This window comes from Convolutriloba macropyga, chromosome 2 (genome assembly GCF_964194025.1).
Source record: "Convolutriloba macropyga chromosome 2, txConMacr16.3, whole genome shotgun sequence".
Classification (NCBI taxonomy): Eukaryota; Metazoa; Xenacoelomorpha; order Acoela; family Convolutidae; genus Convolutriloba; species Convolutriloba macropyga.
In genome coordinates this window covers 66,897,701-66,921,497 of record NC_134469.1, presented here as the reverse complement: position 1 = coordinate 66,921,497, position 23,797 = coordinate 66,897,701, and the positions used below count along the sequence as shown (strand labels likewise).

General features: G+C 35.1%; 2 protein-coding genes across 2 annotated transcripts in view; one reads left to right on the top strand and one right to left on the bottom strand.

The window, feature by feature from the left end:
* LOC142334627 (uncharacterized) overlaps window positions 1-23,797 on the bottom strand; it is a 67,954-nt gene that overhangs the window by 38,427 nt on the left and 5,730 nt on the right. Inside the window, exons 3-5 of the mRNA XM_075382818.1 lie at window positions 20,238-20,316; window positions 18,525-18,734; window positions 8,458-8,653 (exon numbers count right to left, since the gene is read on the bottom strand). Of these exons, the coding sequence (XP_075238933.1) occupies window positions 8,458-8,653; window positions 18,525-18,734; window positions 20,238-20,316 (485 nt within the window). The remainder of the gene's footprint in view (window positions 1-8,457; window positions 8,654-18,524; window positions 18,735-20,237; window positions 20,317-23,797) is intronic.
* The window catches only part of LOC142334628 (nucleolysin TIAR-like), a 210,302-nt gene continuing 207,687 nt past the window's right edge, over window positions 21,183-23,797 (top strand). Inside the window, exon 1 of the mRNA XM_075382819.1 lies at window positions 21,183-21,191. The gene's annotated coding sequence lies outside the window, so the exon portion shown is untranslated. The remainder of the gene's footprint in view (window positions 21,192-23,797) is intronic.

Sequence of the window (23,797 nt, the reverse complement as noted above, 5' to 3'; positions counted from 1 at the left end):
GCGATAGACACTTGGGGCCTTCCATGAATTGAAACAACTAAAGAGAATAGATAGACAGATCGACTACCAGTCCTTTAATAGATCACTGGACTTTTTGGGTTAGCTTTGGACTGTCATTTTTATGAGACACATAAGCTCTATAAGGAGAAAGCCCTAATAGGGTTTTTCAAAATTAAGATCATTTCCATTTGTGCCCCCTCAGCTTATTGGGCGCATATTATTTGCACCCCTCAGATGCACGTGCAATATTTTTTGCATAAGGACTTACTATGTAATGGCACGTGCTGTGTAACTGGGGGGCGCATAACGTACTGGGGGCACATACGAAGATCACAAAATCAAAATTCGAAATCAAAAACTGAAGACTCGAATAGTCAAGAATTAGGGCATATATGTTAGGCACTACTTAGATGCACACCATTGACCTCTAACAAGTAATGTTCATAAATGTAAAAGTAAAAGTTCCATAAGTGAGTTCAGAAGTCACTTTATGAGTGAGGTTAGTCAATGAAACGGCCAATTCCAAGAAGTCGGGGTAAGACGAAACAAAAATCAGTTAGACGAAGTAAAAAAAAATTAGGAGCGCTATAATAGCCGTCTGGAATTAAGGACGCGGCTATTAAAAAGATAGTAAAAAAGCAGCGCAAAAAAGTTTTTTTTAAATTATATAATATGTTATTTTGATTAGGAATCTGTATATCTTATTGCTGCTTCTATTGACTGCTCTCAAATAACTTTCTATTAGAGTGACACATCTTCACTTGAACTCTTCTCTCTTGAAGTAATTGTGACGTCATATGGTCGAAACAAAATTGACGGCGAAAAAAAAACATAGCTGGCAGATTGCCAGAAAATAGCCGCAATAGCATTGTAGATCTGCAGTCTGAAAAAGATAGTAAAAAAGCAGCGCAAAAAAATTATTATATACTAATGTCATTTTGATTAGGAATCTGTATAAATTATTGCTGCTTCTATTGACTGCTCTCAAATAAATTTCCATTAAGAAGACACATCTTCCCTTGAACTCTTCTCTTTGAATTAAAGTGCACAGTAGTCGAACTAAGAGTAAGAAAGTCAACATATATCTTGAGGACGAAAAAAACCAAGAAAAAAAACAAAAACCAAGATAGGGCCAATAATAGCCTCAGTTATCGCTTTGCAGCTATTAAAAAAGATAGCAGGACAAGTCCTGAAATACAATGTAAAGAATTGACTTACCTAATAACCTGACAATTAGTTCACCCGCATTAGGAGGCGAAAAGACCTGTTAGTTTTGATACTATTGAGGCAACAAAACCTCAAGAACAACCAAAACAATCAAGACTAAGCCAAAAATTCCCTCTTTTCAAAATTTTTTGAAAAGAGGGAATCAAAATCAAGAAAGGACTCCTATGGACTCAAGCAATCAATTATATTCCATTATTTCTCATTATCAACCTGTCATTAAATGTCAATGCAACCTGTCACTAATGTTATTCAATGATACAATAACATAAAATAATCAACTTTTGCAAATAAGCTCGCTAAAACTTTTGAAGGTAAATAAAGTAGAAGTCAAAGAAGGCAATAGCAACCGACTGATAAAATTACTTCGAGTAACTGGATCTTCATTGGCACACAATGAGACCTGTCATCAATTGGATGGAGGGATAAGACAGCAATAAGTACAACAAAAACTAGTAACTCAAAAAATCATTAATATTGTATAGAAAACGAACAGTATATAAGTCACAGAAAGCAGTAGCTATGAACTGAAAAAACTAAACGCGTTAATTAAAAAAATTCTTAGCAACCAAAGAGGCCTGATACTGATGATACTAAGCGCTAATCAACAAAGTTAAGGAAAACTAGCAATAATAAAAATTCGGTAATATTTCCTGAAAACAATTAGAATCAAAGTCATACGAAGCAATTAGTATCAAAGTTTTAAAATGGAACGACTAAACCAATTAATAAAACGCCTAGCAGAAATCGGTGACAATTGTCCCTAATGAGAGCAAATGATGAGACAACAAAAAACACAAAATCGCAAAACTGAAAAATTCATTCAAAATTTTGGAAAAAAAGTAGTGACAAAGTCAAGGAAATAGTTCGAATCAGTAGTTAAGTTCTTTTGAGCCTAATTAGCAACTAATTAGACCTATCATGGATGATTCTAAGTGATAAGACATCTGAAATGTTATTAAAAAGTGGTCAAAATCAAATAATCGCCAATATTTAATGACCACAAATCTAGTCAAAGTCATAAAAAGTTTCAGCTGACCCTTGTTGAATTCAAAAAGCTGCAGATAGGTGCAATTAGAACATATATGTATCATATTCAAAACACTCAACGAGAAGAAACAGTGAAAACAGGAGTCAAATTGACAAACGTGAGATAAATCCTTCTCAATCGAAAATTTCTCACCATTTCTCACTCCATTTGAAAGGCAGTTAGAAAAAAATCAGACTAAAACCTTCTCGATCTTCGCTCCCTTTACTGCTTCAGCGTGACTAAAATCACTGATCTAAATTGACTTCTCACTGACGAGAAAAAGTCGAAAAAAGCGTGAACAGGTCCTAAAAAATACAGCACAAACACATTCCTAATACTTGAAGGCAGGCCAGTAATAGCCTCAACTATCGCTTTGCGGCTATTAAACACGGTGGAGTATTTATAGCCTTAAATATCATTGATCGCTGCTCAGTCTAAAAAAACACAGCTGGCAGCTTGGCAGAAAATAGCTGCTGTAGCTTTGTAGATCTGCAGTTTCAAAAAGATAACAAAAAGCAGAATGAAAGAAATTTTATTTTTTATTAAATGCTAAGGTTGTTATATTTTGATTTATAAATTAACAGAACTTATTGCTGCTTCTATGAGCTACTCTCAAATAACCTCCAAAGGCATACATTGAGTTCACGGTAACTCGCTCAATAGAAGCGAGCAAAATTCTCTGAAAGTCAGGGGAGTTATTTTTTGAGACAGGTAGGCCAGGTGTGACTTAAAACTAAACAGAAAGAACAAAAAATACCCCAAAACAAGCAAAAAATGACATCGAACACACCATTTAGTCAAAATTACATAATCATTTAGTAATTACAGTAGTCGAACTAAGAGTAAGAAAGTCAACATATATCTTGAGGACGAAAAAAAAACCAAGAAAAAAAAACAAAAACCCAGATAGGGCCAATAATAGCCTCAGTTATCGCTTTGCGGCTATTAAAAAAGATAGCAGGACAAGTTCTGAAATACAATGTAAAGAATTGACTTACCTAATAACCTGACAATTAGTTCACCCGCATTAGGAGGCGAAAAGACCTGTTAGTTTTGATACTATTGAGGCAACAAAACCTCAAGAACAACCAAAACAATCAAGACTAAGCCAAAAATTCCCTCTTTTCAAAATTTTTTGAAAAGAGGGAATCAAAATCAAGAAAGGACTCCTATGGACTCAAGCAATCAATTATATTCCATTATTTCTCATTATCAACCTGTCATTAAATGTCAATGCAACCTGTCACTAATGTTATTCAATGATACAATAACATAAAATAATCAACTTTTGCAAATAAGCTCGCTATAACTTTTGAAGGTAAATAAAGTAGAAGTCAAAGAAGGCAATAGCAACCGACTGATAAAATTACTTCGAGTAACTGGATCTTCATTGGCACACAATGAGACCTGTCATCAATTGGATGGAGGGATAAGACAGCAATAAGTACAACAAAAACTAGCAAAACTCAAAAAATCATTAATATTGTATAGAAAACGAACAGTATATAAGTCACAGAAAGCAGTAGCTATGAACTGAAAAAACTAAACGCGTTAATTAAAAAAATTCTTAGCAACCAAAGAGGCCTGATACTGATGATACTAAGCGCTAATCAACCAAGTTAATGAAAACTAGCAATAATAAAAATTCGGTAATAATTCCTGAAAACAATTAGAATCAAAGTCACACGAAGCAATTAGTATCAAAGTTTTAAACTGGAACGACTAATACAATTAATAAAACGCCTAGCAGAAATCGGTGACAATTGTCCCTAATGAGAGCAAATGATGAGACAACAAAAAATACAAAATCGCAAAACTGAAAAATTCATTCAAAATTTTGGAAAAAAAAGTAGTGACAAAGTCAAGGAAATAGTTCGAATCAGTAGTTAGGTTCTTTTGAGCCCAATTAGCAACCAATTAGACCTATCATGGATGATTCTAAGTGATAAGACATCTGAAATGTTATTAAAAAGTGGTCAAAATCAAATAATCGCCAATATTTAATGACCACAAATCTAGTCAAAGTCATAAAAAGTTTCAGCTGACCCTTGTTGAATTCAAAAAGCTGCAGATAGGTGCAATTAGAACATATATGTATCATATTCAAAACACTCAACGAGAAGAAACAGTGAAAACAGGAGTCAAATTGACAAACGTGAGATAAATCCTTCTCAAAAATCGAAAATTTCTCACCATTTCTCACTCCATTTGAAAGGTAGTTAGAAAAAAATCAGACTAAAACCTTCTCGATTTTCGCTCCCTTTTGCTGCTTCAGCGTGACTAAAATCACTGATCTAAATTGACTTCTCACTGACGTGAAAAAGTCGAAAAAAGCGTGAACAGGTCCTAAAAAATACAGCACAAACACATTCCTAATACTTGAAGGCAGGCCAGTAATAGCCTCAACTATCGCTTTGCGGCTATTAAACACGGTGGAGTATTTATAGCCTTAAATATCATTGATCGCTGCTCAGTCTAAAAAACACAGCTGGCAGCTTGGCAGAAAATAGCTGCTGTAGCTTTGTAGATCTGCAGTTTCAAAAAGATAACAAAAAGCAGAATGAAAGAAATTTTATTTTTATTAAATGCTAAGGTTGTTATATTTTGATTTATAAATTAACAGAACTTATTGCTGCTTCTATGAGCTACTCTCAAATAACCTCCAAAGGCATACATTGAGTTCACGGTAACTCGCTCAATAGAAGCGAGCAAAATTCTCTGAAAGTCAGGGGAGTTATTTTTTGAGACAGGTAGGCCAGGTGTGACTTAAAACTAAACAGAAAGAACAAAAAATACCCCAAAACAAGCAAAAAATGACATCGAACACACCATTTAGTCAAAATTACATAATCCAATAAAAGAATGAAGCAATCGTAAAGACATTTGAAGCGATCGTAAATACATATGTTAGTAAAAAAAATCTTGAAATAAGAGGAGGCGAATAATAGACCCAGCTATTGCCCCAAGCAATCGCTTATTAAAAAATAAAGCTTGCCAGTTGATTAAATAGCATCACAATAGACTCATCTATTGCAAAATATTCAAAGCCACAGAGACAGAAATGACGATGTACAGCCGACGTAACCGATAACACCTTTTTAAAAAATCATGTATTAGAAATTTTAAAGGAAAATTGAATCGCTGGTCTCAATTCTGTCGCTATATCTCCTTATTAAAAGACTTCATTTTAAAGAGGAGTACTTTATTAGCCATGAAATTAGGTTAACAGTCGGTGAACATAAGCGACAAAAATATAACCAAAAAGTTTTATATATAACCCAAATACAAAGTACATTTATAAAAAATAACCCAATCATTAAGAAAAGTGAAACTGGATGATAGTGAGCGAAACAAGAGAGATCACACGTCAAGCAGATAAAGAATGGCAGGAAAAGTTGGACAAAAAAGATTTGAGGTTTAAGGTGAAAAAGTAACGTAGAAAAATTGTTTAACGAAAAATGGGGGATAAGAACTAAATAAAGCACGAGAACTAAATAAAGCAAGAACTAGATAAACCACGAGTCATGAAAAACAGCTACGCCTACATGACAGTTATAAAAATAAACTATAGTCATATAACTTACTTTCTAACATTTTGCAAAAATGTTTGGCTACGACTCGTCTTATGCTATAATTTCAATACTCGCTGCCCGGCTATTAAAACTGTACTATTTAAATAAACCGACTAACGCCGAATAAAATACTCTCCAACGACAGGCAAGGAAGTTTGATTCAGAGGGGGCTGTAGACTAGATACATTATTCTTTACGGTGTAAAAGAAATCTTACGGCTTTAATTCGTTGCGGATTTTAAAAAATCTGGCTATGGAGTGATTCCAACCCAACACCTCCGTCGTGCTAGACGAAGCATTGATTAACCACTCAGTTTTCAGGCCCTTGTTTTATCCCACCTTACATTCGATTTGGTTTTAGCAAGACTTCATTTCTGAATAAGACCCATATAGATCACGCAAAAATTGGGAAGTCAAGAGTGAAAAAGTCAATCGGGAAATGAAAACGAAAGAACGCTCTACAGAAAACGGTCAAGCAAAAGCTTTGCATAAAAAAGAAACACGTTTACAATAAATGATTCAAACTTGTCTCGAGAGAAATTACTTTGGACTCTTTCAGCGAAAACCTTATTACAAAATATTTAAAGCATAGCCGGCATATTGCCGAATTAGCTGCGAAAGTAGACTTGTGTGCCGTATCGTAGATATAGAAACATGTACAGATATAAGTTGAAAAAAATTAAGGAAGCCGCTAAAAAAAACGGTGTAAAAAACATTCAGCGATAAATTAATAAAGCTTGTTAAAATACATTGCGCAGAAGCCTTTTCATTAGGGACCTTCATTACACATATGAGTTCCTTTGACCTTAATTTAATTCCAATTAAGCACAAATTTTGAAGTGCAAAAGTCATTTTATGAAGTGATGTAAGTCACATATGATCAAAATCTAATCATGCAAAAAAACTTTTGATAGAGAGAGCGAGAAAAGACGTGGTGCGTACGAAATCAATAGTGAGAGGAACAATTAATTCAGAAAATTTGACTTTTTCAGCTTTGCTGTGAGAACGAATGTAAAACGAAAAAGAGAGTCAGACGACGAAACAAAACAACATAGCACGGCAGGTCCTGAAATACAATCCGAAGAAATGAATGAAACACAGAACTATTGTACCCGAACAGCAGATCAATACCAGCCAAAAAGACGATCTCAAAAGCTCAGAAACTAAAATAATCAAACAAACTAAACAAAAAAAATATTTCTAAAACTCTTGAATCATTTACCCTGAAGGGCAATTGTGATGCAATTCAACATACTCATAAACTCACGCGTAAGCCTTGAAAGAGATTTATTATCCACTAAAGGTAGATAAACTCGAGAAATATGACACATGCTTCAAAAAACTGAACAGTGCAAAATTTAAAGTTTTTTAATTTCGCAAAAAAATTGTTAAACCATTTCTCTGTCTCTGAAGTTCTGTCATGTAAATCATCTGCCAGTTAAAAAAATTCGTTGGCCAGTTAAGATTGTTAAACTCAAAAAATGACATTTTAAAAACAATTGATACAATTCGTGGTATTAATATCTTCAGAACCATTGTATTGTCTCTACAGACAATCTAGTCTCCCCTTTTCAAGCCTTAAATAGTTTCATTGTCTTATAAAGCTCGATATATCTGGAACAATAATTTTCAGAGAAATTGAATTTAAGTTATCAAAAAATTGCTAAAACTAGAGTTATTAAAATACTGATAACCAATCCATTACCTTTAGATAATACGCAGTAACTTATTATCAAATCTCGGATCAGTTTCCTGGTCCCATGGTGCCGGAAAAACCACTCTATTACCACTAGAAACTATGCAACGACCTATTATCAAACCCTTGTAAAAATTAGTATAAATTTGCATGTTTACGTCTTTACTACCAAAACAAATACCTCTTGAAATGGTCATAAAAAGTATTGTGTCTTGCAGAAGACCTTTATCAACTTTTACAAACCTCAATTTTAGACTGGTTCAACAAAATTCGAAATGACAAAAACGAAAAAATTGCAACATTTTGGGATCGAAAATTGACCTTTTAACCTTTAATTACGGCCTTCCCAGTAGCTTCACCGCTCTAAGCACTTGAGGGACTACTAAACACGGCTAATGGCCTCTAATGAAGTTTCATGACCGCTGAGCTTTACATGTTTATCCCGTTTTGAATTCTTAAAGTAATGAAAAAAAAAGGTGTAAAAACATCTTACAAAAATAAAACAAAAGACAGAGCACCAATACAATCCAACAAAAAAAAACAAGAGCACCGCAATATATTTCCGTCCAGCTTACAATTTCGCAGCTATAAAAACATTTGTAAAACATTTGGGGCTGCTAACACAATAATTCTAAAAAAAATCGGACAAACGTTTGATGGAGCCGCGCTGAAATAGTGTTCAAGTTGAAATTTTGGAAAAATATTCTGCTTAATCTTGGGAACTGCAATCGAATCGAGTGAAAACATCAAGAAACAATATTTTAAAACAAAGATGAAATTTCGGCAAATAGCGCCCAGTTAAACTCTTGTCAATGCTTCAAACCTGTATGAGCGTTCAAACAATACTGAAATTTTTATTAGGGGTGGCTTAATCGAAAATGGAGCCTCTCACTTCATGGAGCCCCATTGTGATGTACGATTAAACTGGATCCAAACCTGGAAATAATAGATTTGATATGTTCTGGCAGTGCTCTGTTGGTGATGATGTGAGTGTACTTCGAGTTGGACTCGTAGCTGGTCGGATCCCAATGAATATGAGTGCCCTCCTCTGGTCTCAGATCTGGCGTGTGAGTATCTCGTCTGTCCTTCCGAACGACATCGTTGTCTTCGCCTATCTCAGAACCCTCCAATCCTACAACCAGGACAACTGCATTTGTAGCAAAAAATTTGGCTACATTCACATTCACTTCGTACCCGGTGTAAAAAATTGGAGAATTTTAAAAGCTTACTCCCAGCTCATGGGCTGACAAGATGAAATAAATGTTTTGAAACAAGCTAAAATTACGTGCAACAAGCTCAAATACATGTTCCTATATTGTTCATAACGGGGCGGAATATTCTGTTACTCCTCGATGTCGGAAATTGACCCGTGCCTTTATAGAATTTGGGCAATCACTCCATGAAAAGGGTCGCTTTGGAAAACTAACCCCTGCTTGTTTTTACCATCAAAAAAGGCATGTGCGACGGGGATTCAAAAATCTTTATTAAATAGGTCGCTTCGAATCTGAAATACAGATTGACTATCATATGCGATATCGGTCAAAGTCTATGCAAGGCAAGTTATAAATTGTTCAACAAGAAGAAATGCGATGAGATGAAAATAAAAATAAAGCTTATCTCGAAACAAAGTTAAAAATAACGATGCATTGAATGCTTGAATGAAGAACTTAAGAACTTAGCAATATTATACCCTTGCGTAATAAAAACGAAAAAGTAAATGTTTGATAAATTATCTGGAGGATCGATCGTCATCAATCTGAGTCGGGGTGGCGAATCCCGTGGCTAGATTGCGCCATTTTTGCTCCTTTGTCAAGGATACCAAATTTTTGGCCAAAATTTTTCATTGCCACCTTTTCTGTTGAGTGGAATCTTCAATTATAGATATATTCCTCTGAAAAAAAGCATTCCTATCATTCACTTAACGTAACATAGTTTGCAACCATGTCTTTTCAATGCAGAAACAACAACTATTTTAAGTCAATGAGTCTTCGGGGGTCTGAACTAATAACATAGCCAACTAGCGTCGCGCGAATTGCTCTCAACGACCGGCGAGCGGTTGGCTTTGTAAGGAACTAGCCACGGTATAGTGAGGCTAGCTTTAGCTTAAAAGAAGGGGCGTGAGGTGAGCGCAGCGGGGGTGCACCGGGGGCTGAATTTCAGGAGAAAAAGAGGAACCTGTCTACAGAGAACAAATAACGCTCAGAAGTGTTTGATATTTAACAAAACCTTGACAGTGCGTTATGTCCAGCAATTTGTTACTCATCTAAAGGTGGGGCAACAACTCAAAGAAGTCTATCACACGGAAAGTAAACGTGCAAGTCAGTTACGGTTTTGAGCTTCAATAGAGGAAAAGCTTACAAATCTTGGGATGGTGTCATCGAAGGGTTCAAAAAAATTTAATTCGACAGGATTACAAACATTACATCATACCTAACATCATTAAGGAAATATAGGAGTCAAAACATCGCGGATTATATTACCGAAGCGGGGATAAACAATTGACTCAAAATGAAGTCGACGAATTCAGATGAAAATCGGTTAATTCAACACTTCTGACAAACTTCCCGCGAATTTGAAAGTATTTGTAATCTAGCTAATCACAAGAAAAATAAGACGCTTGGCGAAATTCAACGTGTTTTGGTTACTTTTGAAAGAGAAACCAGAATGATGGATTTTGCAGTCAGATAGAAAGTGACAATTCAAGTGTAAGAAGTAATTCAATCGACCATTCAAAATGAGGTAAAAAAATTGCAAGCTCACAACCAAAAGAAATTCAGACATTGATAAGAAAAAAATTGAAATCTCGTCAACTGAAAAAGGATTTGAAAAAATTGTCCTGATGATCTTTGAAAGCTGTTGTCTTTTTTTGTCCACGATAATTCCATGAACTTGATATACGTCTATAAATCAAGAGATGCTTGACGGAGCTGATGTTGGTGATTAAATTGAAATTCAATGGTCTCATTATCATTTCGAATGGCACAGACAAACTTTTGAAGCACTACTGAATTTTGCTTTATCGCTGATACTTGGAAACTGTGACATACAATAAGGGAAAACATTTTAGGGAAACATCTCCAATGTCTTAAGTTTTGTCAAAACCGGCAAACTTTTAAAAACCAGTACACAGAATTTGTTGAAAAACTGGTGCTATGACCCTTTGCTTCTTAAGGAGCTTCATTATGCAAAAACAATGTACCTATGACTGAAACTAACTACCAAACTAAGAGCTCAGGTTCGCCATGATTATACTTCAACATTGAAAACCTGATTGAGTGAGTTGCAAATCCAAGCTGTCTAAATGACAACATTATCGGTGCAAGTTGGAACTGATGAGAATATTGCGCTTCATTAAGATTCCATACAGATATGTCCAACAACGAAGTTCATATAATAAATTGAACACAACTTTCGCAAAGACAACTTTATTTGCACACAACTTTCGCAAAAAAAAAACTATCGAACTCAAGCACCAATTCGGTTTCGTTTCATTTACCGTTGAGCTTGCTGTCGATCATTTACTTTTAAAAAATCGAAGCCCATGAGAGTTCAAAACTGGTATCGCACAATGAAATGTGAGAAAGACTGGCTCCTGTTGGTCGTTTTCAGTTCACCCGTGGTGTCCTGTCCCAATCTTGCAGCTGAGCCAGCCGCTCACCTAACAAACTCAGGGCTTAGCTGCAAGAACCACGCGGAAAAATACCAGCAGATTACAGTTTTCATCAATTGGAAAACCTCAACATCATTAGCAAAATGCCAGAGAAATCATTTAAAAAAACTCATCTAAAACGATCAGCTTCATTTTCAACCAAGACAACATTTTTAGTTACTACATTCACTCCATTGATATCTTTACCACAGTTAAGACATTGTTATACAACTGATAACATAATTTCGTACTATGCACGGTTTGGTTCACTAATTTTTAGGCTTAGGTTAGCATAGCACTTTTTACTGCTTTTTATTCTTTCTTCTTAACCTTATTTTATTTTATAATTGATACATTTTGTTTTTTTTAGGTTCAGTTATTAAATGATGCAACTGCACCTTTTCGCACCTTCCCTCAATTAAATTTATCGCGTCTTAACGCTTAACTTCATAATTGTACTTCTTAACTTCGAATTGTAGCGCAGTGCTTTAATCCTATGATCAATTGGGGCGCAGAGGAAACAGGCGAGAAGACTTTTTCTCTTTTAATCTCGTATTAACTATTACTTTTTAACTATTACACGATTACACATCTCTGCTATTAAAACAGCAACTCGTAGCGCAGCGGTCTCTTGTGAACAAACCTAAGGCAGTAGTTCAATCCCCACCACGAGCGAAGCCCTATCTTTTTTCTCTTTCATTTCCTTCATTCTCTATTTATATCTTCTTGTCACGCCTTACTTCTTGAATTTATAAATTTCATTAAAGACCTTTTCTCTCTTAAGCATAAAAATGTTACTTGATAACTTACCACGCATGGAAAACGACAAACGAATCAACAGCTATGAGGCTAGCCAAGCACACGAATAAGAATTAAAACAAGTAGAGCCAGCAAAAGCCCTTCCCGCCGCTTGAATTGGCTCCCAGCAACAAGAGCAATTAATTGGTTTCAAAGAAAAAACTGTAACAGGAGCATTAACTCTTCATTCCGAAATCAAACTCTTTTATTTATTGATGCCTTTTGAATTGAATGAACTTGATTGTACATACATTACATTTCAGTAAGTTCACTCGTCTAAATTCCCTAGTCTTGACAGTGACCTGAATGCAGCTTCGAAAGGGCAAAAAGTGAGCAGTCCTTTTACTGATTTCTCTCAAGAAATTTTGTGCTAATTAAATTCTGACACACAGCTACAAAAAAAGTAGCTGAGAGATTGCCAGAAAATAGTCGCAATAGCTTCGCAGATCTGCAGTCTCAGAAAAAACAGTTAAAAAAAGACAAACCAAACAAACTACTCTTTTCACCAAAGGATGAGACATATTTCGATTAAGAATCTGTATAAGTTATTGCTGCCTCTAGTAGCTGCTCTCAAATAACCTTCATTTAGAGTGACGCATTCACTTGACCTTGTCTCTTTGAGTTAAAGTAAAAAGTCAATTTCAAAGTGAGGAGGTCACTTTTGAGAGTGAGGTACGTAACGTTTGACCAAAAACTTAATCACGCGAATGAAAAAAACTAGCTCCACTAAGAGTGAGAAATGACGTCACGCACGCACTTCAGTTGAAATTGCATGACCGAATGAACAAAAACCACATTTGAAGTGGTTGTGACTTATGGTCGTAACAAAAACCTAGACGAAATAATACACGAAAAGGTCAAGAATCGTCTCAGCTATCAATGTGCGGCTATCAAAAAAGCATAGAATAATAAAAAGAATAATTATTTTTCATTTAAGTTTTCGATATTTGTTGATTTTTGAGTTTTTCCCCCGAAAGGTTTGACTTTCTCAGCAAAATTTCTATTATAGCAGTTGTCTGTCTCTGGGCTCAGAAGTGCAGTTTTGGCGAAGGAGCCCTCTAAAAATGGATTTTCATCAAAACACTTACAGTTGGTGTCAAGGGTCATTTTCAGAAGGCTGTTGATACCAATACAGCTAATAAAACTAATAAAGCTTTCTGAGTTCTCTCAAGCTCAGGAACTCCTCCAAGCTCTCAAAAAAACACCGAAAATATAAAAAGCAGCCAGGAAACTGAAAACCCTCTTTCAAAAAAGTGAAAACTAAGAACTAAATTTGGAAAAAAAACATAGCTGGCAGATTGCCAGAAAATAGCCGCAATAGATTCGTAGATCGTCAGTCTAAAAAAACAGTAAGACAGACCAAAAAAATTCGTCTTTTCATTGAAGGCTGATCTGTTATATTTTGATTAAAAATCTGTAAATTTATTGCTGCCTCTGTTAGCTGATCTCAAATAACCTTCATTTAGAGTGACACACACCCATTTGACCTTATCTCTTTGAATTAAAGTAAATAAAAGTCAATTTCAAAGCGAGGAAGTCATTTTTGAGAGTGAGGTAAGTCAAGTGTGACCAAAAATTTAATCACGCACATGAACAAAAGAACTCGCACCACTAAGAGCGAAAAATGACGTCACACATGCAATTCAGTTGAAATTGCATGAGCGAATGAACAAAAAGTGGCTGTGACGTCATATGGTCGTAACAAAAATCATGACGACGAAATAAAAAAAAATAGCAGGACAAGTCCTGACGAACAATTCAAAGAATTTTCATTGACTCAACAAACAACTAGACCTAGAACGGACAATGGGTGAAATGGGAAAACCATTTCTAAAAAAATCAGATGAAAAAACAAAAAAAAACAGAAAATCAATGTCAAAATGCTGCTAGAGAGAACAAAAAACCACTAGTGAGATATGTAATTTTGATTCTAACAAAAATCTAGGTCCAAAATGAGCTGTGAATGGATTGGGAAAACAAACTACTTAGAAAAAAATCCGATCCAAAAAATCGAAAAAACAGTAAAAATCAGAGTGAAATTGCCGCATGTGAACAAAAAAACCACTAGCGAGAAAGCGAATTTTTGTTCAAACACCGTTTTCTCACTCTACTTTAAAATTAGAGCGAAAAAAATTCACGCCGCAAAACCACTCGCTTTTTCGCTCCATTTCCTGTTTCGGCGTGACCAAAATCACCACTCCAATTTGACTTCAAAAATCATGAAAATGTGTGAACAGATCTTAAAAAAAAAGACAGCACCCCAATACAATTCAAATTCTTTGAATTGTAAAAAAACCAAGAGAAGGCCAATAATAGCCCCAGCTATCGCTGTGCGGCTATTAAAAACAATTTGATGCCAAAATGTAATATTCAGGCCAAGTAAAGAACTGAGTGCGCGTTTTCCACTTCTTTGTTAAAACAATCTTATTTTTGCATCGACAACAGAGCGAATTCAAGACTGGCATGGCGAATAGACATCTTTGTCCGAAAAAGCAGCAAAACAGTAGCTCTAACTGTTAAACGCCATGAGTGGCAAACACCACAAAAGATTGAAAACGTGCCGGCAGGACGAATCTTAACCGTCGCTAGATTCTTAGTTTGTAAAGACTTACCCCTAAAATATTGCCATGATTGGGATCAAATTTCGGGCAAAAATTCAGCAAACCTACTACAAGAGTCTCCACAACACAAATTCGCAGTAAAACGGACTAAGCTAAACATGTCCAGTGATAAAATTATAAAATTAAAGTTCTTAAGCAAGCTGGAGGCTTAAAATTATGTCAACTTCAATAAATTTTTTTCGAGATTTCTTTAAATTGTGAACTAGACGGAAAAATCAATGGTTTTATTTGCATGTGGATTTTGAAAAGTCGAAAAACTGATTTTACAAGACAAGAAAACGTAACTAAAAAACTATAGTCTTTAAAACAGTTTGTTTAAAATAAATTTTGTCTCTACAAAAAATCATTAATGCATTTGTATTTCAGGTCTTCAGATGTCCTGTTGGATTAGTGGGTGTCTAAGTGGTTCCACCCTTTAACTTTTTCTTCAAAACAAACAAACAAACAACTGTTCTAGTACAGAGTGAACTGACTGTGTTGGTACTGGGTCCGTCACATTTGGGTGCCATTGGCATAATTCTTTCATTTAACATCTTTTCGCTCAATACGAAACTTTGCCGCAAAAAACCCTCATCGTTTTGCAGTTTCAAAATCTGAATTTTTTCTTGATATGCCTCTGGCAATATTAGAATAGGAGTGAAATAGAATGTAATGTATATGAGTCGGTATGAAGTTAGTGTTATTCACTGAATAATTATGACTGCTACTATAAATATGACTGCTACTATCATTGAGATAAAGCAATAATCTATTTTCGTGGAATAAAAGATAATAATTACATAAAGTTAGCAGATCGAAACAATAGCTAATAATCACAGCAGTAGCATCTAGTGCAATGAACGCATTCATTTGTTTTAAAAATACGGATGAAAAGATGATTAAATCCCTTTCATGAAGCGCTTTTAAAATCTGCAGGTTAATTATTGTAATTCAGCAGAAAAAATGATTGTTAATGGCCACTGGTGGAGAACTGGGTCTGCTTTCGTTGTGGCCCGTAGCGTGATGTTGTAATTTGGACTTGAGGTCCAGTCATATTTGATTGATCAGTTTAGGTATATTTGTTTTAGAAGTTTGGTTTATGTCTGCTTGTTGTGATGATGATGATTATGCTGGGGTCTTGCCGTTCTTGTTTCTTCTGCTGTAGAAGTTTAGCAAGACTCGATGGTTATGATAATAATGGTTCTGATATTTTCGTTGAGGTGGCTCACTCTGTGTTGTCTGTTGTTCATTTGTGTAAATTGTTCATCGAGATTTTTCTTCCAGAGTTTGGAATATCGGTGAAAGACTTCTTGACTATTTATTGATGCCTTTTCAATCGATTAAACTTGATTGTACATACATTATTAATAAGTAATTTCACTCGCGGTGGCACGGGTAGCGGCCCCTCGGCTATAGTAACAACGGCTATATAACAATTTTCCAATTTCAGTGTCACGGGTATCCCACATAGAGCAATAAAACAAAAACTATATCACGGAAACTGTCATATTCCACTGCTTTTCAGGGAGAAAATCAATTTGAGTTGAAATGATAAAAAACGCGATTATAATCTGACTGCCACTTCCCCCAAATTCCGCGAGCTTGGAACGCAAGTTGAAAGGAAAAAATGGGAAACTCTACTCAATCCATTACAAAAAAAATGCAGTAACTTATTATTGAAACCTAGAGGCTCTTGTGGCTGAAGAATCCTAAAAAAGGACGAATAATAAAAAAAAATAAAAAATGCAAGTTTTAAAAAAAAAAATATAACTAAAACTTGTAAAAATACAAAGTAAAAAACAAATCCATGGCCAAAAAATTCTAGTAACTTATTGTCAAACCCTAACGGAGATTTGCTGACCCCTGAGGTTAAAAAACCTGACTAATGACAATAAATATTGAAAAAAAAATGAAAAATTGGAAGTTTTGCCCAAAAAAATGCTAAATTCGTGATGCTAGAATCTTGGAAAACATTCCATTACATCTAGTACATCTAAACTATACAGTCCCCTATCATCAAACCCTAGAGCAGGCTCCTTGGCTCTTGAGGTTAGAAAACCTAAAAAATGGCAAAAATGTTCAAAAAAACCTTGAAAAAAATGCAAGTTAAAAACTGTTAAAATTCGTGATATTCGAAAATTCAGAACTACTCCATGGCAAAAAAAAAATTTCATTAACTTAGTATTAAACTCTCAAGGAGGTCTTTGCGTCTGGAAAGACGTGAATAACGAAAAATATATGTCAAAAGAATTGCACGTTTTGTCAAAAAAAATGGTAAAAATTGTGATTTTTAAAAGTAAAAACCACTTCTATATACTATGCAGTAACCTACTATCAAACCCCTAGAGGAGGTTCCTTGACACCTAGGGCTGATAAAACTCAAAAAATGACAAAAATTTACAAAAAGCTTGAAAAAATTGAAAATTAGTATAAATTTGCGTGTTTTTAGCGAGCGGTTGTTCGTCAGCAGCTAGCCACGGGGGGTGCACCGTGAACTGATGGGGGGGGGGGGGCAACAGTGGGTTGGGGGGGGGGCAACAGCGCCGTGGTGGGGCAATAGTGGGGCGGGTGTCAACAGTGGGGGTGTTTTCAACCTCCAAGAACCGCCAAACACACCATAAGTATAAGTCTCCAAAACAGTTTGAGCTGAAACAGAGCTTAAAAGCTCTAAGAGCACTTAATGCCTGCTGGGCGCTGCCTGTTTATCCTGTTTTGAGGTCGAAAAGTCCAATGGGTCAGAAAAAAAATCGGTCAAGCGAAAAATCGCATAAAAAAGACCGACAGGACTAATATAATTACTACAAACTTCGTTTGAGAGCAAGCAATTAAACACTCGTCGTTCTCGAAAATTGCAATTTTCCGTTGCCACTTAGCTCCCTTTTAAATAGTTTGAAGGTATGGAGCAAGAAAATTTAGCCATTGGATTTGAGCTCATTTGAAACCATTGAATATGAGAACATTTAAAAACATACCCGGTAGATTGCCGGAAAATAGCCGCCGTTGATTCCAATAAGCATGATTGGGATTGAACGAATAGAATATATTGAAAAAAAAAGATTTTTGTACAAAAATATTTTTTAAGTCCGATTTATTTTGATGGCATTTCGTAGTTGAACATACTTCTGTTTCTTAGAGAGAGGCTACAGGGGCTACTATCAACACCAATAAGCATTAGAGGTGGTAACTAAGACTTATAGGAACGACGTTCAAATAGCGGGCATCTAAAATTGGGCTTTATGGATTTATCCCGTTTCTATTTCTGACTTCAATTTTTTATACCGACTCTGTTCATTTTGAATTGCTTTGCTTAGCAACTGATGTTCAAATTCACTTTTAGCAGAATGAGAGAAGAGAGAAACTAGCCTAGAGAAGTCAAAAAGATTTCACGCAAAATGTCGAAAGAGCGGCAAAATGGTAAAGCGAAAATAAGTTTGACGAAGTAAAAAACATAGCAGGACAAGTCCTGACGTACAATTCAAAGAATTTTCATTGACTAAACAGAAAACTAGACCTAGAACGGACTATGAATGGTTTGGAAAAACCATTTAGAAAAAAATCCGATCCAAAAAATCGAAAAAACAGTAAAAGTCAAAGTGAAATTGCCGCATGTGAACAAAAAACCACTTCCGATAAAGCGAATTTTTGTTCAAACACCGTATTCTCACTCTACTTTAAAATTGGAGCGAAAAAATTTCACGCCGCAAAACCACTCGCTTTTGCGCTCCATTTCCTGTTTCGGCGTGACCAAAATCACCACTCCAATTTGACTTCAAAAATCATGAAAATGTGTGAACAGACCTTAAAAAAAAGACAGCGCCCCAATACAATTCAAATTCTTTGAATTGTAAAAAAAAATACGAGCGCAATAATAGCCGGCTGAGAAGATGAGGGCGGCTATTAAAAAATCAAAGCTGGATCGGAGTGATATCGGATTTTCAGATATGTCGTTTTAGTACCTTCACTGATGTCGCCGACGGACGACTTGAAGGCAGGCATTCCCGACGAGTAATACTGTGAGTGAGCATTATCATCTGAGGAATCTGTCGGGTCCAAGGAAAAGGAGTAGTGATGCTGATGAATGGTGTGGATATTGGGAGCACGCCTCTCTCTCGCGTCCACAAGTACCACCTTCTTTCCCGGTGACTTGTTACGCTTTTCTGCACGCTCTGTACGCAAACAACAAGTCACACTTAGGGTCAGCCGTAGCAGCAATGCTAAATTTTAGTACAATAAAAAATACGGTGCAAAACAATCAAAGAAGTGGATCTTTACTGTCACTCCTCTTCGTCTATTTAATGTTAAAAATTGCCTCCAATGAGGACGCAAAAATCTTTTGCGTCCAAAGCAAGGACCAAATTTACTGAGATCAGTGTAGATGCATGAGCGACTCATTAAAGCGTCAGAAAACGTATTTTGGTTCTTTCCTCGTGTTTGCGTTTGCTGTCATGTTCTTGAATGTCCCTTCAACAATCACTTTTTTGTAATTTTTTGAAATTACAATCACTTGTAATTTTTTTTGAAAATTTGATCCCTATAATTTTTTCAAAAGATTTAAAAGGTAATTGGCAAATTTGTACAGAGATAAGAAATTCGAGCATAAATATGATTATCTACTTTTCTAAAAAAATGTAATGGTGATATTCAACATTTTTTATTTGGAGAGAAACTATAATGATGACATCTTCAGATTGTCGAATGGAAGTTGGCAGTCAGCCGAAGAACAACAGATATCTCAAGCTGAAAATCAAGAGAAAGCGTTAGGAATAATCAACAGAATATAGTTAATGAAAAACAGATTTTTATATTTTTCAAGAAATTTGGTTTTTGTCTAAATTGAAATTAGCAAAATTAGGGTCCTTTAAAAAAACGTCGATCTTTTTCCTATGTTATTCTAAAACGTTGTGATGATGTTCCGATACATTTGCGTAGAATCAAAAAGTATATAATATCGGGGCGCATATGTGAACAAAAAATAGCTGGTTCAGGAGGCCAGGAAAACCAGCAAAAAGATAAAGGAAAACATTTTAATGTTTTTTTTTACTCGTTCGTTAGATAATTTTTCTTTTTTTGCAAATCAGAATCAACACAGTTTTTGATTCGGATACCATTCCAGGCAAATCAAACTAAAGAAAATAAAACTATAGTTGTTAGATACTATATTGATTTAAAAGTTTACACAAGACTTCCAAGAAAAAAGGAAAAACTTAAATCTTTAGAAAATTTTTGCATATCTTCAAATTTATCCTATTCCAATGTTTTCTGTTTTGGTAATATCAGAAACCCATTTCACCACAAAAATAGTACTACGAGAGAGTGAATACTTTTTTAAATTTTTTCATTTTTTTACTTAGAATATTACTTTTTTAAGATTAAAATTCAGAAGCTTTACCTCTTTTAGCTCTAAGCAAAATTGTATGAGCCAATTCAATTTTTTAAACGTAATTAAAAATTTTCATGACAAATATAGTATTCTATATAATTTAATACCCCCACCCATTACTTTTCGTTTTTCCTTGGCGTGTTTTCATTTCAATTCTTTAAAACAGCTTCCCTTTTTGATCTAGCCGGCCATGCTTATTTATTCTCCCATTTTCAACAATAATCTTAGAGTGAAAACATCGAAGACTGATTTCAGAGGACTCAATGACAGATGATATGTTAGTGCTAACCTTGAGCCAATGCATTGCGAATGTACTCTCGGTAGTGATTGTCAATCTTCTGTTTCCTCTGCTTCACTCGATCCCTCCTCTGAAATTAACCGAAACAATGATTAATTTTTTTAAAATCAATTGGACTGAAAGCTAAAAACACAAAAAAGTAGAAAAAGACAAGAGGTTCGCATCAAGCTTTCTCAGGGTGCAACAGATTATCCCCTTAATTTTCAACCTCTGCGAATGAAAAAATGAGCCACCCCCGAAGTACAAAAAATATTACAAAACAGAAAAAAACTAATTCCATATAAGATACCATGGCAACGGCAGTGTACAGACAATTGACAGTTGTATCTTAAAAGGTTTTATTCATTACACAATTACACGTGTTGCTAAAACCAACTTGCCTAAATCGGTAAACCAAATTTCAAAAACTAATCAAGCAGATGTTCTTGAAATCCAATTCATCACATTGTCAAAAATATCAAATGATAACACACTTGAGTGACTAAAAATAAAAATAAAGCTACCTCCAAGCACAAGCATACACGCACTCAAAAATGGGGTCTTTCCCATTATACACCCCCATCTTAGTGGTCAGATAACCTATAGCCCCCTCAATCATGGTAAATATACAATAATGGGGGGCTATAATTCCATGAGGGGGGCTATAATGGGAAAGAACCCAAAAATGCATAGATGACGTCATACATTACGTTTTTATGATTGCGAGCTATGAAAAACAAATATGCCAGTGAAATCCAAAACGAAAAACGCAATCCCCTTACCGCTTAGTAGCATGATAGAAACAACGGACCAATACACCGACCAAAAATATCAGAACGGTAATTAGACAAATATAAGATGAAGAGAAGGGTCTCAAAATCAATCACATTCTTTGGTATTGGAAACTTCAGAGCTAGTTACTTTCATGCTACAACGCATCAGCATGAAATAAAACTTATTAAATAGTGTTTTTCATGTGAAATGTATTTCGTAAGGTGTGAAAGGCCCTCAATTGAGGGATTTCTAGAAGCCTCAGTAATGAGACAACAAACTTTAAAAACTTCAATTGCTGAACTGGAAACCATGTCACTCATATCAAACGGCCAGGAAAGTTCTCTGAAGGCAAGCATCGAATCATGGCGATGAAGATAGATAGTGATTATGCAAAGAGACTTATTCTGCTGTCCGTGAAAAAACTGAAACACTACTGCAAACCAATATTTATTGGCAAAGACATTACTCAAGAAGATCAAGAAAGAGAATAAGAAATGTATCAAATGAGAAGAAGGATAGTAAATCAAGGTACAAGTGCTAAAAATCTGACGATAAGAAAGAAAAGATAGACAAGAAGCGGGTTGACCTAAACTCGAACAAAAAAGAAAATGGCACAGACACAAGTGACCGACTACGAAAATCATACGGTATATCATTTCTATATTTGAGTATAAGAAATCTAGTAGACCTCAAACGCAGGGCGAACTGTGGAAATTGTCTGCCAAAGGAAAAAAAGATATTTTGTTGCCCGCTGAAACATGGTTAACAGACAACATACCTAATGGAGGACTTTTCCTTAAAAGACTTTACCATCCAACAAAATCCATCAAAATGATCGACAAACTGATATCACAAAACAAAGCACGGAGGAGTTCTCATTGCGGTTAGAAACATACCTCATGAAAGATCAGAACTTAAGAACACAAATGAGTTTGCTGATGCAAAAACAGCAAAAAACAACAATCCTAGAAAACGCACTTATATAGGTGGTCTGAAACATCTTGATGAGTTAAAGATCTAAGCGGAAAAAGAAAATTCTAACTCAATTATTATTACAGGTGATCTCAATGATGAAAATACTCGTTGGACAACTAAGTTCTACAAATAAAAATACAAAACTGTTGAGAAAATTATGTAAAGAAACCTCCGAAAAGTTTTAAACCAAAAGCAACACGGACAGCTTGATGAATTCCTAACTAACAACACCAATGGAGTAATGAAATGTGACACAAATATGAAGTTCTATAATTCAATCAAATCTGATCATAAAGCTTTCATACTGAAGATTGAGACACAGAGACGAAATGCAAATTTGACCAGCATAAGTTTCTCTTCAACGAAGTCGCTTGCATCAGTTAAACAAATATACAGAAAAGATTTTTAGCCATATTGCTACAGCAACTTCGATGAATTAGTCAAGCGAGGGTTTAAATGGCTTGAAAATATTTTCAACAACAATGTTCCCAAAACTACATTGCTTAGATATAACTTCCCCCATGGGTCAAAAAGGAATTCCCATCTCATGAAAAGTATATCTAGACTAAAAAACAATAAAATCAAACCTCCACAGACTGGTTAAAATCAAAAAACATATTAGAAGCTGAGAGATCAGCTAAAAAAGATCAGGCGGAAATTGAAGATAAAACTTTTCGAGATACATTCTGACCACAAAAGTACCTAAAATCTATCTTCAAAAGTACTACCAGACAAAAAACCCACGAAGATAGATTGAAGTGCAACTACATAAGTGATTCATTCTCCAGTGTTTTCCTAAAAGATATTGCAATAACGATAAAAACTGATGAAAAACGGTAAAAAAAAAGAAAAAAAATCAGAAACACTGACCAAACTTCAGCCCAATAAAGCATGAGGACCGACAATATTGTTAATACGGTCACAAAAAATAAGTCGCTTTGAAAAAAAACTATTTTCCATCAAATTATAACGAAGCAGCGAGCGGAGTAAACCCAATTTTCAAAGACCAAAACCGAGCAATCATTGAGAACTAAAGGCCAATAAGCTTCTTTGTAAGGTCTCGAAGGTTTAAGGAAAAATAACTTCTAAGAAACTTACAAAAAAGAAGAGCCATGTATCGATAACTCCCATCATTGATTTAGAAGAAATAGTTCTATGTTGACGCAGCTACTTCTATACGAAGAACTCAATGATTTAGAAGAAATAGTTCTATGTTGACGCAGCTACTTCTATACGAAGAACTCAATGAGAAAGCTATAGAAAAAATTTTTTTACTCTACTTCGATTTTTAAAAAAACGCTTCGAAAGTCTACCACACAATATAAAACTCACAGAAGACGAGGACCTTCAAATCGGTAGTAATTTCCTAAGAATAAAAGCGATGCATGTTCGTTCCCGCACTGAAAGAAAACTATGTTAAAATGAATGAATGTAAATCCGAAATTGTCGCAGTTACTAGTGTCCCACAAGGATCACTTAGGTCTTTTAATATTTTTAATATGTGGACGATCTACAAAAAAGGGAGAAAGTTTGCCAAGCTTTTGTATACGCTGATGATCTTAAGTTAGTAACAACACAGCCAGCAGATATCCAATCGCATCTTGAAGCCATAAAAAGCTGGTGCGAAAAGGAAATGATAATGAAAGGAAATGCTACATTTTACTAGTAAAACAACAACATAACACCAAACAACAATTTATACTAACTTTAAAATTCCTCGACAGCAAAACCGAAAAAGATCCTGGCATGGCAACATTTACCAAACTCTCGTGGAAAGCAAATAACCAGAAGCATCATCAAAACGCCTCAGAGGCGTTCTACTT